Source organism: Buteo buteo, chromosome 23 (assembly GCF_964188355.1).
Source record: "Buteo buteo chromosome 23, bButBut1.hap1.1, whole genome shotgun sequence".
Lineage (NCBI taxonomy): Eukaryota > Metazoa > Chordata > Aves > Accipitriformes > Accipitridae > Buteo > Buteo buteo.
This window is the reverse complement of record NC_134193.1, coordinates 6,674,550-6,689,977: the sequence shown is the minus strand read 5'-3', so window position 1 is coordinate 6,689,977 and position 15,428 is coordinate 6,674,550. Positions and strand designations below refer to the sequence as shown.

At 51.0% G+C, this 15,428-nt stretch overlaps 3 protein-coding genes across 9 annotated transcripts in view; 1 reads left to right on the top strand and 2 right to left on the bottom strand.

The window, feature by feature from the left end:
* The window catches only part of IGFN1 (immunoglobulin like and fibronectin type III domain containing 1), a 65,294-nt gene extending 61,628 nt beyond the window's left edge, over nt 1-3,666 (bottom strand). The window contains exons 1-4 of one of the 2 annotated variants that reach the window (XM_075055070.1): nt 3,470-3,666; nt 3,279-3,369; nt 2,346-2,450; nt 1,902-2,053 (exon numbers count right to left, since the gene is read on the bottom strand). The gene's annotated coding sequence lies outside the window, so the exon portion shown is untranslated. The remainder of the gene's footprint in view (nt 1-1,901; nt 2,054-2,345; nt 2,451-3,278; nt 3,370-3,469) is intronic. The other variant, XM_075055071.1, reaches the window with a different exon arrangement.
* A 509-nt stretch (nt 3,667-4,175) lies between these two features.
* TMEM9 (transmembrane protein 9) overlaps nt 4,176-15,428 on the top strand; it is an 18,757-nt gene continuing 7,504 nt past the window's right edge. For 2 of the 6 annotated variants that reach the window (XR_012654139.1, XR_012654138.1), the window contains exons 1-7: nt 4,754-6,522; nt 6,616-6,717; nt 7,142-7,233; nt 7,678-7,786; nt 8,302-8,433; nt 10,667-10,856; nt 11,964-12,102. Coding sequence is in view for 4 of the 6 variants with exons in the window: in XM_075055571.1 (XP_074911672.1) it covers nt 6,151-6,522; nt 6,616-6,717; nt 7,142-7,233; nt 7,678-7,786; nt 8,302-8,433; nt 10,667-10,816 (957 nt within the window). In the remaining 2 variants the exon portion in view is untranslated. Of the gene's footprint in view, nt 4,247-4,618; nt 4,718-4,753; nt 6,523-6,615; nt 6,718-7,141; nt 7,234-7,677; nt 7,787-8,301; nt 8,434-10,666; nt 11,942-11,963; nt 12,103-15,428 lie in introns of those variants that run through there. The other 4 variants (XM_075055572.1, XM_075055573.1, XM_075055574.1 and 1 more) reach the window with 4 other exon arrangements.
* LOC142043864 (alpha-1,6-mannosyl-glycoprotein 4-beta-N-acetylglucosaminyltransferase-like) lies at nt 11,922-14,788 on the bottom strand. Its single transcript, XM_075055568.1, is given in 3 exon segments — nt 11,922-13,529; nt 13,532-14,038; nt 14,041-14,788. Coding segments are annotated over 3 exon segments (1,248 nt in total). The 5' UTR covers nt 14,579-14,788; the 3' UTR covers nt 11,922-13,326.

Here is a 15,428-nt window from a genome sequence, read left to right as displayed (position 1 = left end):
GGCTCTTGAAAAATAATTCTGACCACAGAGAATTCCCTTTTCCTTCTAACAAGGCCTCTGTTCTTTACCTGGGAAAGCACACCACACTCAAGCAGAGTGAAGCAGCGTGGACTGCTGGCTAGAGCACTACCCTGCGGTGTAGCAGCTCTCTCTCCTAGTCTTAGCAAGAGGCTTGCTGAACTTGGACAAGGCCTCTCTCCTCAGCTGTCCTGTTTGTAAACTGTGAATATTTAGACTGGAAATGGTTTTTAATCTAGGGGCAGAAGCAGCCTACAAAATGGTTAAATGCGACTAAGGTGGAGAAGCATGAGTCAAGCCCTTTGGGACATAAGTCATGTCTGGGTTGTTTCCCCCTTGCCACCCCAGAGACACCCTGCCGCCAACACTACGAGGCTCCTCACCATCACACTTCAAGGTGTGAGCGAGCAATTGCTGCATAGCTGTGAGCCATGAGACCCAACACCAAATTCCATGGTCCAGATTTATCCTTTCATGGCTGTTACATCAATGGTTGTTTTCTACCACATTCATCCCATGGGAGGTCATGCTTGATTGAGGGTCCTTCACAACATCAGCCTGTCTGTGCATGACCCAAGGACACATAGTGACACTGTATCTCCCGGGTTATCAGAGTCCAGCATGCTGGGAAAGCCGCATCTTCTGTCAACCCCCACACACATACCAGCTGCTCCTGCCTGTGACTGACAATGTTTGTCCATTAACATATGCTCAGAAATCTCTAAGAGGCTTCTACATGTCTTTTTAAGATCATCAGGTCTTTCATGCTGAGATCTTAACGCACCCTCACAAGCAGTTCTTGTGATTCTCACAAGTTTTTCAGTCACCCTCACAGAAACCCTATAGCACTGCTGCATACCATTTGATTGAGGAAACTGAGGCATGTCCCCAGAATCCACTTCCTTGGAGTTGTAAGGGAGCTGACAGCAAAAAAGAGAAGAATTGCTATTCCTTGGTCTAACCAACCATCCTGCACAAGGAAGAGAGCTCAGGGAGGTTGGCCCAATGCCCAAGCACCCTTGCATCCTCTCTTGTCAGTTTACAATTCTGAAAGCATTTTGCAAGCAAATTTCATTTTGTGCTTAATACAAAGACCAGATCATTTTGTTGCAGGTGAAGAATGAAGTGTCTTCTCCCTGAATTATAGGATGCCTTAGGATATTTACAAGTCAATCTGTTTGTTTACAATTTAAAATAAATTGCCCTTTAAATATCTGGCAGCTGATGTGACCCCATCGCTGTGCCGGAAGAAGGTTTACAGTGTAGTTGCTAACCGTTTCCAGAAAGAACAAGGACAAGCTGTTCTTGTGTGTCCTTAGCCGCTGGTCATGTTAACAAAAATGCCACCTGTCCTTCAGAAGCTGACACCACGAATAGCAGTAAGGACTAATTACATCGGTAAGGGGAGAGTTCAGGGCATTAACAGCAACACCTGATGCATTTCCCCTCTTTTACATATTTGTGTTTCTTTGTTTCCTGTGCTGATCTCTGATTCCCTCTCCCTTCATGCCAAATGAATTGTGTTTGGCCTCTATTCCCAGGACACTGCCTATGGAAAGCTCCTCTGAGGCACTTCTCTCACCTGTCTGCTGCCAACAAAGAGGCAGAAATCGGGAATGAACAGCCCGTCAAAGTCATTGCTAATCCTGCGGTCTCCAAAGTATGATGAAGCCTCTTGCCAGACCACTGCGCAAGTCACAGATCTCCGCAGGTGAGTTTCAATGGCTAACATCCACCCAAATTATTCAGAATCCAGGGCAAGATCTCTAAGGATTCAGGACCCACTACTGGAGCTAGATTTTTTGAAGGGACATGCATTCAGGACACCGAGAAATTGAGGAAACATGACCACATCTGTTGGGTCTGTAAAGCAGTGCACTTACGAATGAGGACAATGCTGAGCAACAGGTAGGGAGAAATAAAGCAGCAAATACTGCTCCCTCCAGCCAAACTCTTCTTCCACTGCTGCTGGGCTTTAAACACAGTGACAGGGATGACAACCAGAAGATAACTGGGCCCACTGCGTCTGAGTTACCTGGGACAGACAAAAAGGCTGCTAGAGAGGGGGAAAGCCAGCAAGAAAGGGAACAGAAAATGGTCTCCTGGTGTGTGTGAGATCTCCCTCCCATCACTACAAAGGAAATGCACATGCAGCTAACCCTACCTTCTGAGAAATCAGAAACAAGCCTATTGAAAAAGGGAGTTGAAACTGAAATGCAACTTTCAAGCTCATCTTCTATTTGGTGGGTCTGTCTTTGAAGCACCCACCTAAAAAACCTGATCCCTGCATTCGGTGCCTCAGCTGTCTGGGCCATTCCTTTACTTACTCCAAGGGGATTGCTCAGTGTCTTGTCATCAGTTCAGGCTGCTTCCTCCAGGTGTCTATCCAGCTTACTCCAGCCCCACAAGAAGCAGTGATATGTACCTTTGGGCTGCAAAAGAACATAGAAAAACAGATGGCTGTGACAACAAGCATGTCGGAGAAGACAAAAATACCTCCTCACCAATTGTGCTAGGAGAGTTGGTAACATAAAATCCCCGTGATCATTTGGCTTTTAAGCCTGTAAAAACTCAGTCATTTGACAACATTGAAGGTGTCCCACAGCCAGGCCTAAGGTTCTGCTCTGAAGTGAGATCCGCAAGTTAGCACCAAAGAGGTTCTTCCGCTCAGCAGCGCTGGAGTAGGAGGAAGGCATTAGAAGTCCCTTGTGCATCTAATACCCAGGATTATTCTCATGGAATATCTTCTTGGATCAGTCCAGCTGACGTAGGCCACGGTCCTGTAACAGACTCCAGCTGAGTGTGGGGGGAATGGAGCCGCAACAGGGTAAGGATTTTACACGTTACAGCAATGTGGTGAGAAAAGACTTTTACATCAGTAATTCCCATACCTGGCTCCATGGAGCAGTGTGGGACATTTTAAAGGCTGGCAGCCTCCACAGTCTATACATCCTACAAACGCTAAACTAAGCAGTCCCAATCAATTTACTCCTAAGAAGTTAAAACTATCTATGCCAGACAGACATTCCCCTTTGATTTACACATATTTCTGGCTGAATATATCTCATCTTAGTCTTCTCATTTTTATTTTCATCAAAGAAGCCAACTCTGCCAGGACTGGAAACACCCCTCCCATGACGGGCATTCGTCACAGACAGGTTCCTGCCACCCAGGTGGGATGGGGCTGCAGGGCCGCATGGAGCAGCCCCATCACTACTCAGAGACACGGCCCAAAAATGCCTCCCCCTGTCCAGGCCTACCCCAGGCAAAGCACCAGCCGCAAGGTTCCAAGACGTTAAACCAGAGGTTTGGGTCTCTTTTTTTCCCCTTCCATCAATGGATGCTTTTTACCTGAAAGAGAATTAGGTCCTAACTTTATCCAGCGCCACAGACATAAAGCCCAGATAAATCAGCAATATGCCGGAGTAAGCAGAGAAGCAATTTGACCCACCCAGCTGCAGAGCGGAGCTTCCCGGGGAGCTGCCACAGGAGCAAGGCCAAGGCCAAGGTTATTTGCACACCTGAAGTTAAGGGTGCAGCCACAGAAAATGGGGCAAAACCAAGATACTTTTAGAGCCACATTTCACAAATATTCTCATTGGCGACACACAGACTTCACAGCCCTGGAAAGGCACAACATTCTTCTTGGCACGCCGATGGAGCAAAAATGAGTCATTGGTTTCTAATACAAGAAATTGACTGCAGACCCTCAGCCTTTGAGCCTAGCGGATCGTGAATATCATTTATAACCATACATCAGCCAAAACACACAACCAAGGGCACCGCTGTGGCTCGGCTTTTCCCCTTTGGTGGACACAGCAACGTGAACGGTGTGGTGAACGGTGTGAGGCCAGCTGAAGGGAGAACGAGGCTCTCCCGCGCCTCAGCCCCAGGACGGGGCGGCCTGGCCTGCCCAACGAGGGGGGAGCCAGACGGGAGCTGCCCCAGGCCAGGTCCGCCTAACACCGCCCGGGCCCTCCCGGGGCCGACCCCCGCCGCCCGACGAGGGCCAGCGACCCCGTCCCCTCAGCTCTGAGGGGCGGGAAGGGGGTGCGGACCGGCTCCTCAGAACCCGGCCGGGAGACTTGCCTTCCGACTGGCCGCGGATACTGCCTGTCACGACGTCACCCTCCGCAACCAATGGGCGCGCAGGGACCGGGGCGGGGGCGGGGCTTGCAGGGGCCGGGCCAGTGGGTGGCGAGTGTCGCGCAGCGGCGTCGAGGGGCAGGTAGGGCCGGTGGGGGCCGCGCTCGGGGCGGCCTGAGGGGAGGCCGGGCCCGGCCGGACCCGGTCCCGTCCCTGCTCCTCTTCCCGCCCCCCGGGGGCCGGGCCGGGCGGCGCCTCGCCTCGCCTTGCCTCGCCGAGGCGGGGGTGTGGGGGAGCCCGGTGGTCGGTTGCTCTCCGGTGGCGGCCTGGATTACCGGAGGCATCCCGGGGCACTGGAGCGGGGTGGAGCTGGGTCGTACGATTCCCTCAAGGGCTGAGCACCCGCGGCCCTTCGGCGGGAGTTGAGGGGTCGCCGCCGGGGAAGCCCCGCTCCTTGCGAAGGAGCCTGCTCCTTGCGTGGGACCGGGGGTCGGAGTGGGTCGGTTCGGTGTCGGGGGGGGTTAGAGCACGGATCCCGGGGTGGGGCAGTGGTGGGCAACGTGTCGGAGCCGTCGTAGATTTCGTCTTAGAAGGGCGCCAGGTGATGTGAAAGGTGAAGAGTTTATTGGGGTTGCTCCCAGGGAGAAGGGGTGCAGGGCGGATCCATGCGGTTGTGCTGTGGGCCTCCTTTTGGGGGCTGGGGGGGTCATGGCTGGGGGCTGCCAGGCTCCTCAGTCACGACCTCCGAGACTTTAACCTCCCTCTCCTCCACTGTCATTCACAGTGCTGTTGGGTTTTGGTCCAGATACAGATGCTTTCAGACAGATGGCTGCTGTAAACTTGGCTGATTGTCTGGAAAACAACAGCTTTAAGGCACGCGTGCAAGTGCCCCTTCGAAAGTACGCTGTCAGACTTGGAAAGAATTAGGAGTAATTGCCCTTTGCGTGGCTGCTGGTGTTTTACAGTTCATGATGGGTGGACTCTGTCTAGGTGTCATTCCGAGTTTTTATTTTGTTGCTGGCAAACATGGTATAATAGATCACGTGTTTTCCCCTGCTTTTATTAAAAATGACAGTTATGAGTTGTTTGGATGATCTGAATCTAGTTGAGCAGGCTAAAACTAAATTCCAGGTATGCACTCCATTGTTGAGTTGAAAATTCAAACAAGTAGTAGTCCAAAAACACTTACAATGGAGAATGTGCACTGTGCGGCTCAGATAAGTCATATGTTAACCAGCATTTCTGATGAAGAGCTAAAACCCTGACGTGCAAGGGTGTCTCCAAAGAAAGAACTATTGTTTGAGGAGGTTTCTGCTAACTGGGGTGCAAAGGATTAAGAAGTCCTGCAATAAGCTGATACGACTGGAATGCATTTTGATGTTTTTTGGCAGGTCAGCTTATTAGAAGTGGCTGGTGTTTTGTTTAGATAAAGAGGAGAGGAACTTGGTGTTTGTAATCCATAACATTAATTTTTAGAGTGTTGACATGAGATAAAGCAAACAGTGATAGAATATTCCAGTGATGTAAATACTAATGGAATTATGTTAGGTAATACAGCATAAGTATCTGGAGTTAGCTGTGGGATTACGTGTGCTGTATGGAGCTCATTAATGAAGGTGTAAATTACCTTCCCTGAATAAAGCTGTGTTGAAGTGGCTTTTCAGAGCTCTCCCCAAGGTGGCACCACGAGGCCTGCTGTGCCTTTTGTCTCCCAGTGAGCTGCCGTTGCGAATGTGAATGCTAGCCTTGTTAAGACTAGCTTTGCTTTTTGTGGCAAAGAATATGAGCTCATGTTCTTTTGGATTTGTGCAAACACACGTCTCTAGAACAACTTTATCTGTGCATATGTAGCAAAAGGCATATAATGAATTCACCAAGCTAGCAACTTGAAATAATTTTAAAAAAATAGGGGTTTACTGAACAGGTATCTTGGGGTAAAGGAGGTTTAGGAATCAGTAAATATTCCACCCCCTTCCTGTAGCTCATGGCTTGTGAGAGAGGAAAATATGCTGACCCCTTCAAAAGCAAAACTTTGACTGTCAGAAGATGAATGATTTAAAATTTATTATACAGTACAGCAATGAGGCCCAGTGTACTTCTTTAAGTTGCTCTTGGTGCAGTGTTTTCCTCATTCTATATCTTTTACTGAGCAAAACTGTCAGTAGCAGAATACCTGTTGCAGAGCTCTGCAATAGTAAGAGAGTAACAGGAGGTTACATGGAGTTGCAGAAGTCAAGTTGTAAGGAAGTCAGCAATATTTTTTTGCAGGACTGTGGTAGTTTGGATGTGTGGCTCTGGATGGTGGAAGCTTTTTTGATAGGAGTGTTTCTTGGGATCTGTGTAAAGTGTTTCCAGGAGTTTTTGACTGGCATCAGCCTTGATTTGGCGATAAATTTCTACTTCCTGGGCAAAATAGAGGCAAGTGGGCCAAAAAAGAAAGCTCAAACTAACTCGTTCTGGCTGCATTCAGCTGAGATCCTCTCTCCTCGATGTGAATTTTTGTTTCCTCAGGCTTCCATGATGTTTACCCAGTGCACCTGGAAGTATGCAAGCTCCGTGCTCCTGATTGTGCTGCTGTGCTGCATCCTTTCTCCTCCAGCACAAGCCAGCAAGGTGAGTGAACAGCTTCAGACACAAGCATTGAACCATGTGTTTAGTACAACAGAAACAAAAATGGCAGAGAAGCAACTGTTTTGCTGTGGAAGTTTGCAGAGATAAGGAGTGCTATAGCAGATGTGCATTTATCATATGTAGAGCTGTCAATGTACGTGACAGTGGCCTCTGCCCTGCCTTCTACTGTGTTTTGAAGTTTCCATTTTAAAATTTATTTGAAAAGTACCTGGTGTCTGGAGCAGAGGGGCTCAAGACATTTTAAAACTGTGAAGTTATTGATGTGAAAGCAGCAGCACAGGACATGGTGTGAAGTCCTCTCTCTCGCAGAGAATGTTTTGCCTTTTCTCACACCCCTGGCTGGTAAGGGCAGCAGAACTGTGCACACATGTTCACTCACTAATGCCGTCTGCTCTTGCTTCTGCAGAGCTCGGAGGACATCCGCTGCAAGTGCATCTGTCCCCCGTACCGGAACATCAGTGGGCACATTTACAACAAGAATGTGTCACAGAAGGACTGGTGAGTTGTGGGTTGAATCCTGAGGGATCAGTCCATGAAAGCCAATGCTCTGGAGTTTCCAGCTGCTACTAAGGAAATAATTCCCTGCCTTTGCATTTGCAGAGGAAGCTGTTTTGGTACGTGATGTTTAACCCAGGCAAGGGGCATTTTTTGAACAGAGATTGAGGAATCTAGGAGGCATGATTTCTTAAGCCACAGCTCTCAGCAGATGTAGGGTGTACCCTCCAGTCCCCTTCACCTGGACCGGATCCCTGCAGAAGGCACTTGGACAGTCTGTCTCAGGAACTTTGGGCTAGCTGAGCTGTGAGGGGAACTCTTAAAATCCCATCAGCGTTATCAGCCTGACAGGAAAGCTGGGACACCAAAAAAGTCACCCCAGCGTCCTTCCACAGAACATTGGTTTCACCTTGTCCTGTTGCTGATTTAGGTTTCTTTGTGTTGCAGCAACTGCCTGCATGTTGTGGAGCCAATGCCGGTGCCAGGGAATGATGTGGAGGCCTACTGCCTGCTGTGTGAGTGCAAGTATGAGGAGCGCAGCACCACCACCATCAAGGTAATTGCGGGTCTGCTCCCTGTGGCTGGCTCCTTCTCCTTGCCATGCCACACCATCCCAGGCACAGCTAGACTGGTGGGTTCCTGGAGAAGAGCCCAGAAAGGGAAAATAAAACTGTCACAGCTAGTACATGGTGGTAGTGCCAGGGGCACCATGTCTGAGTCAGGAGGGCTCCTGGCAGTGAGGAGCAGGCTGTACAGGAGCCCAGTCTTCTTGCTGAGGATGTGTGACAGTGCCAGGCATCCCTGACTGGAGACCCATCTTGTTGGTCTCCTTTCACATGCAGCATGTGTCCTAAATTGGCACAGTGTGGAGAAGATCAGCACATTTTATACAGTGATGACACTTACATGTTATCAGCCTTCCTGCAAGTGCAAGAGACTTTCTAGTGAGCAAAATTAGAATGAGAGAAGAGGTCAAACATCAGAGGCAGCTGTGAAGGGAGCTTCCTGGCCTCTGTGGTGCTTCTTATCTACAATACTGATCCTTTTCCACTGTGCTGTCCTTAACTGCAGGTGATCATCATCATTTACTTGTCCGTGGTGGGGGCACTGCTGCTTTACATGGCTTTCCTTGTGCTGGTGGACCCCCTGATCCGGAAGCCAGATGCTTATACCCAGCCCCTGCACAATGAGGAGGAGAATGAGGTGAGGCTGTGCTGCTGGTGCATGCAGGGTGCACATGGGTAGCTGCGGTCATGGTGGAGACAGGGTGGTAGGGTGACAAGAGAATTGCTGACAGGGAAATAGAGTGACCTCATGCTTGTCCCCTCTAATCCAGTGTGAGACCAGCGCTGTTGCTTTTTGGGCACTTGCCACAGGTAAACATGTGTACTCAAATCTGTGCAGATCATGCTGAAGCACAAGGAAGTATTCAAAGTACAAGTTGTGTGTTACGAGCCCAAGAGCAGACCTGTCCTCTGGGGCAGGGGGTGGCTTTTTACCAGGTGGCCTGAATTTGGTATGTCTGTTTAGATGAAACCAAAAGTTAAATGGTTCCTGTTTGTGCAGTGTCCTAGGTGTAGTTACTTGGTGGTGAGCTTCCAGGGAAGGATGGGTTTAATTACTTGCTGAAACATGGGGCAGGCCTCTCTTCTAGATGCTTAAAAGAGTGGCCTTTAAGGTGCTGCTGTTTGACCGTGTTCTGGGGCTAGGCCCTGTTGTGTCCAGGCTCTTGTTCCTTGTGCTTCTCCCCAGAGCAGAATTTCACTCAGATCCCATCTTTTTGGGGGACATTGGCATACGACATCTTGGGCAAGAAGGTTAGGACCCAGCAACAAAGGAGGAGTGTCTTTCTCCCTCTTTCTCTCCCTCTCTCTCTCCCCCCTCTTCTTTCCTCCCTCCCTCCCTCTCTCTCTGTCTGATTTTGGGGGAGGACAAATTTTCTGCTGCATGAAATTAATGCAATTTCAGCATCCAGAATTCTTCCCCTTGGGGGAGAGGCAGTGCTTTAGGCTGAATGATCGGGCCTGATTCCAAGGCGGATTTTGGAACAAGAGTGCCCTGACTTGTAAATCTTTTCTTCTTCCCCTGAGGCTTCCCTTCTGTTATAGGGAAATACAGGAGACTGAGATGGGGCTGGTCTCTCAGAGAAGGAAGTGTTAGAGGCAGAGCTGATGGCTGGTGTGGAGGAGTGGAGTGGCTGCACGCACAGTGATTAGCTCTCATGCTTGATTGCATCTGTAGCTCATGCTCTGTTTGCAGGATGCAAGGGCTGCCCAAGACTTGCTGCCTGTTAGTGCAGCATGTGGCTCTGTGACACAGCTTTCCCTGTGGTGCTCTCAGTTCAGACATGCGCAGTTCAGCAGGGCACAGTGCTAGACAGAGCTCTTTCCTGGAGCTGAGTTCCTTTCCTTGGTGGAGCCCCAAGGCTGTGCTCAAGCATTGCCCCAGCTGCTGCTCCAGGCCCCCGGCTGCTAGGAGACTCATGAGGAGGCCTTCCCTAGCAATTGGTGACTTTGGATGCTAGTGATTAGCTCAGTCACACTTTGAGAAGGGAAGCTGCAATGTCTGAAGATGGTCTCCTTTCCTAGTCTCTGAGAAAACCACTGGATCAGACTGTCCTGTTTATACTTTGTTGTAAGTATAAACTGTTTCGCCCAATTCTTTCGTACACTGATGTAAGCGAGGAGTAGCTGCTCTGATGTGCAGTCTGTGCATTACCTCCATCTGCTGAAAAAAGGAGGTCCTGCAGGAGGAGATGAATTGTATCCTAAAAGTATGCTTTTGCTCCACTGCTCCACAGCAATATTTCAGATTTAGATCTAGGTACACACTGTAAATGCCTGATATTAAGTGAGGCTTATCTTACTCCAGTGTGCTGGACTGCAAACTCTTTGGGATAGACCTTCTCATTGCCTTGGTGTTTGTGTGCCATGATGGATCCCCATCCAAGGGGCCTTCTGACATTACTGCAGTGTAAATGTGGTTGGTTGGAGCAGTCTGAACAGCAGGCCTGGACAAAAGTCTTGCAGCACTATCAAGAAACAGATGAGCAGCTACTGTGTAAGCTAGTGTTCTGAGGACAATGGAAATTGTTGGCCCAGTTTCAGCAGGGTGATGCAGTTTGCTTTAGCAGTGTGGCTCCTTGCAGACCTCCTAGCAGTGGATTTCCAGCAGGGGTTTAGACTTAGTGTAGTTCCTCTCCTGGAGGCTTTTTATTTGGGGTCTGTGACTTTACCATAGGAGGTCCCCAGGAGCAAGCTTTTCAGCTGGACTTGGGGGGCTGGTGTTGAGGACCCCTGAAAGTGAGGTTCTTCATCAGGACAACTCAAGCCTTGAATTGCTCTTTCAGTTGAAATTTCTCCCAGAGTCGAGCTGCCACCTTCTGTGTTTGGGCTGGGCATGCCTTGATCTCTTTCACTGTTTCTTTCCATTGCAGGATGCTCGCTCCTTGGCCCCAGCCCCCACCCCATCTGGTGCTAGAGCCAACACAGTGCTGGAGAGGGTGGAGGGGGCCCAGCAGCGCTGGAAGCGCCAGGTGCAGGAGCAGAGGAAGACCGTTTTCGACCGCCACAAGATGCTGAGCTAGATCTTTGCTGAGCTATGCGGCACCACTTCCAAGAGACAAGGTAGCTCCGCTGGTCGAGACGGACAGCAAGTCATCCTTCAGGACATCCGTGGTGTTTGACTAAAAGCTCTAACCCTCTCTGATTTACCGTCTTTATAGAGAGAAGCAGACCAAAACGCTTGCCTCTGGTTTTGTCCCCTTGCCCTTTACCTCTTAGCCCAGAGGCTCCTTAACCCTTGCCCAGCTGAGATCTGTGCTGATCGTTAGCCCCGCGGCTGCATGTAAATGGTTGGTCATATGCAGTGCTGCTGCCCAGGTTCACGGGCTGACTCGAGTGGGGCTGCAGCTCCAGCACGCTGTGCTTGGCTGGACCCTGCGGGCACCACTTGCTGGGACTGAAGTCTCCGTCAGCCCACCCCCGCATCAGAGACAGGGGTCTCAGTACAGAGTGTTGGAAGCTGGCTGAGTCTTTCTGAGACAAAAATAGTGGGATAATTTTTATGTGGGATAAATTATGTGCCACTCCTCCAGGATGAAGAAGCCTTCTCCTCCTCCAGTTCACACCGATGTTAAGTGGGTGTTGTGGTGCTGAAACAAGTGTATTGCACTGGAAGGAAGAGGAGGGGGCTCCCTGCCAGTGGTCAGCTGCTACTTGCACTTACCCTGGTGTAAACAGAGTGGATTTCCACTCTCTTCAGTGGAATCTGTCCAGATTTACACCAGGATAACTGAGATTGCAGCTTGTTTCTGCGTAGGTGAATATCACAAAACTGATCAGTACATTCACAAGTAAAAGAACAACAACAGGTAAAAGGTTGATTTAAGTTTATATCTTTTCCTGCTTTAGCAGTGGATGAACATACTGGGGAGAAAGCTTTCTGTTTGTACCCATGCTGGTAAGCCTTGATGCTCTCACAGTGTGCTCAGGAGCATTTGTGTCCCAGAGAACTGGGGCAAAGGCTCTACTGGAGCACTGTAAACACTTGTCTGGGACTTGTGCTACTCAAAACACTCTGAGAGCTCTGACTGTACTTGGGCTGTGTGGAGGAAACAGGTGATTCTGCAATGTGTATATTTATAACGTCAGGAAAGTGCTGGAGTTTATCATGTAGCATCTCTCTGTATTAAATGCAGACAAAGATCTATTACATGGCTGGCTTTTTTTCAGGGGAAAGTCCCATCATGCCAGGTCTGGGGCTCCCAGCACTGAGTAGCTGCTCTCCAGGCTGCCTTCCAGTGCCCAACAGGCAAGTTGATGCAAGACCTCAAGACCGAGCTGTGGTTACTGCACTCAGGTGTTTTGGCAGGTGGGTCCCCTGGCACTGTTTCATACCTGTCTGTGCTCAGAGGGTGACTGTCTTGCTCCAGGAGAGCTGGGCCTAAAACACTGGCAAACCAGAGCAGTCCTGCTTGGCACAAGGTAGCGACAAACTGCTCCGAGCTGTCTCGTGAGAAGGCTGAGCAGATTGGAATTCCTTGTTTGTTGAAAGCTGAGGAATTGTTGCTAAAAGCCTAATTGGGAGAGGTGCTGGTCACCGCTTTGCATGCTAGTGCCAACAGCTGTTGATCAAGCTGCCCAGCAGGATCCAGCCCTCCAAGCTGATCCTGCCAGACAAATCCAAACAGAAACTTTTTGGGGGCTTTGTGCCTGCAGCCTGCGTGTACCCCAGTTACCCTTCAGCACCTTGCTGGGCTAAAAAGTATGCAGAGCTTCACATTATACCGAGGTCACATTTTCCTTTACCCATCCTCGTTCCATGGTGCTCAGTTGTTGGACCTTTCTCCTCCTTTTAGAAACCCCATCTTCCCTGTCCTTCCCTCTGGGTGTGAATCCCTCATGGACACAGGGTGTGGTCCCTGGGAACTGCAGCCCCGCCCCCCCCCCCCCCCCCCCCCCCCCCCCCCTCCCGAGAGGGTGAAAAACCTGTTTGAAGGGTCTGAGCACAAGCAGCAGCTGGATGAGAGCTGCTGTGGCTGTCGTGCAGAGACTGAGCTGGTGTGGTGGGTCCATCTTGTGGCCGGTGCCCCTCTGATCAGCACTGAGACATCAGTGATCACCAGGGTTCCTGCTCCCAGCGACCAGACCCTGATCCTAGAGGGTGAGGGGTTTGTGACCCTTCCCAGGAACAGCTTCAAAAATGGGATAGGAGAGGAAAAAAATGCAGGTTAGAAATGAGGCGTCAGTGGGTTAGAAAACTCAGATGTGGAAGGGATGGTGTGGAGAGGTTGCAAAAAATGCCACTGCCTGATTAATTATTTGGTTTGTTAATTAGCTGATTAGCTTTGTCCTGTACACCATCCTCCGTGGGAGGAAATGTTTTCTACTGCCCAGTCTCTGCTCTTCCCATACCCCCTGCATTGCTCACTGGGGCATCCCCCAAGCAGGTGCAGTCTGGTGGGCCCTGCTCCTGGCCCCATCCATGTCCAGCAGGAGTCAATAATTTAATTCCTTATCAGAAAAAGGGAGTGAGAAAAATAAAGGACCTCTTAGTACAAAATCCTGTCGCTTTGGCAACCTGCTGCAGCTGTGGTCAGGTGCCTGCCGTGGTCCAAATGTCGATGCTCTGGATGATGAGCCACTCAGTCTGGTCCTGGGTTACCCGGATCCTCATGCACTCCACAGGGCCAGGCGTGCCCTTCTCCAGTCCCTGCCGCTCAAAGGTCCCCTTCTCAAAGGTGCCCACAGTGGTGTAGGCAGAGCAGTCCCGGCCATCAGCCTGCCGTTGCCGGCCAGCTCCAGAACCCCCGCGTGCAGGAAATCACTCTGGCGCTCATCAGAGCCTGTGCGTACCCGGACACGGGTGATGTGGGCCGGCTGGTGGAAGATGATGGAGAAGACACTGCCGGCTGCTGGGTCTTTACCCCAAAAATACCCTTCTGCTGTCCCGTAAGCCTTGAGGGGCTCGTAGTTCTCAAAGACGGACATGCTGGTGAACAAGGCCGCTGGCGGGTTGTCCGGGAGGTCCAAGGCATCAGCCTGAAACTCATCGTCCTCCAGCCGGTTGATGGTGCCCTGGAAGGAGGAGTAGAGGCCCATGTGCTGGAAGAGGGAGGGCTTGAAGCGGATGACATCCTTCTGGGTGAGCAGGAGGCGGAAGTGGACCAGCAGCCAGTCGCAGGGCATCTCCTGGTAGAAGAGGAGGAGGAAGCGAGCCAGGCGAGGAAGGTCACTGGAGTGGTAGAGCTTACCGATGTAGCCCAGCTTGGAGAACTCAAGGGTGGCCCAGTTGGAGCCTTCCTGGAAGCCAGTGCCTTGCGGATGGCTGTCAAGAAGGACTTGGCGCACCACACATCATCCTCAATCATCAAGTAGTAGGAGGAGAGGTTGGCAGCAAAGGCAAGGAGGAAGGCATAGTCCACGTTCTGCTTGGACCTGAACCTCACCCGCTCCTCTGGGTCGTTATAGTTTCTCTTGAGGCCCTCCAGGGTGGGGTAAAACTCCTGGGGAGTGTGGATAAGCAGGAGCTGGCCCAGGAGGATGTGGTGAGCAAACTTGCGGGCGATGTTGGCAGCCACATGCACATTCCATCTAGGGTCTGCATCGGCCAGGTGCACCACCACCACCATCTCCTGCAGCTCCTCCTCTGTCGACTGCTTGAAGAGGGACTGGAGTGTGGCTGGGAGGTAGTAGCCACGCGGCCGCTGCACTGATGCCAATCCCACCGCCAAGAATTCTGAAAGGCAAAGGAAAGGCATTAGCAGGCTGAGGGGTGACCTGGATGCACCACAGTGACATTTTGCCCTGCAAGCCACAAGGAGGGGGCTCCAAAAAGCTCTCTGCATGACCAACCAGCATGGTTAATGTTATTTATGGCCCCATGTCCAAGGCCAGCAGGTCCTTTCTGAAGGTGAAGCCCCCAGCATCTCAGGAGGTGCCCAAAATTGGCCCAAATAGGCAGGGCAGGCAGGAGAGAGACAGGAGAATAAGTAGTCAGGGACTCCTCTGAAGAATAATATTTGGGAAAAAGACCTTAAAAAGTGCCAAATGTGGGGAAGGAAGTCTATGGGGGCAGGGATGGTTTTGTGGCATGGCTACACATCCTGGAACCATGCCCCTACCCTACTCCAAACCTCACAGAGATGCAACCACACTGGGATGAGGCATCCTTCTGCCTTGCCCACAGCCCAGCTGTGGCTGCAGTTGTTCAGCTTTGCTGCAGCTTCTCTTGCTGCTGGTCTGTGCAGCACTGTGCAAGTACTGGACCTCTGGTTTCAGCATGGGCTTGTGTGGGGCTGCCCTAAGCTCCCTCTTTGCATGTAAATTGCTTTTCGTGCACCTGTCCAAGAGCTTCACCCACATGTCCCACACTATATGGTTGTGCTGGTGGTCCAGCCCCACCATCTCCACCTTCCTGACTGGAGAGCAGGAAACAACCCCAGGGAGATGGGATCTCAGCCACCCTCCCCACAGAGATCTGGGAAACCCAGAATGCCTTCTGTCACCCCAATACCAAGGTGCAGAAGCATGAACCATGCTTGGAGCACGCAGACCTTCCTCTACCCCTCCATCTTCCCAGGCGGAGCAGCAAAGGGTGGTTAGGGGGAGGCCACCAGGTATCAGCAGGTCCCTCATCACAAAAAGGTTGGAAGCAGACCCTGCCCCACCCCAGCAGCAGCAGTGATGGGGCAGGTC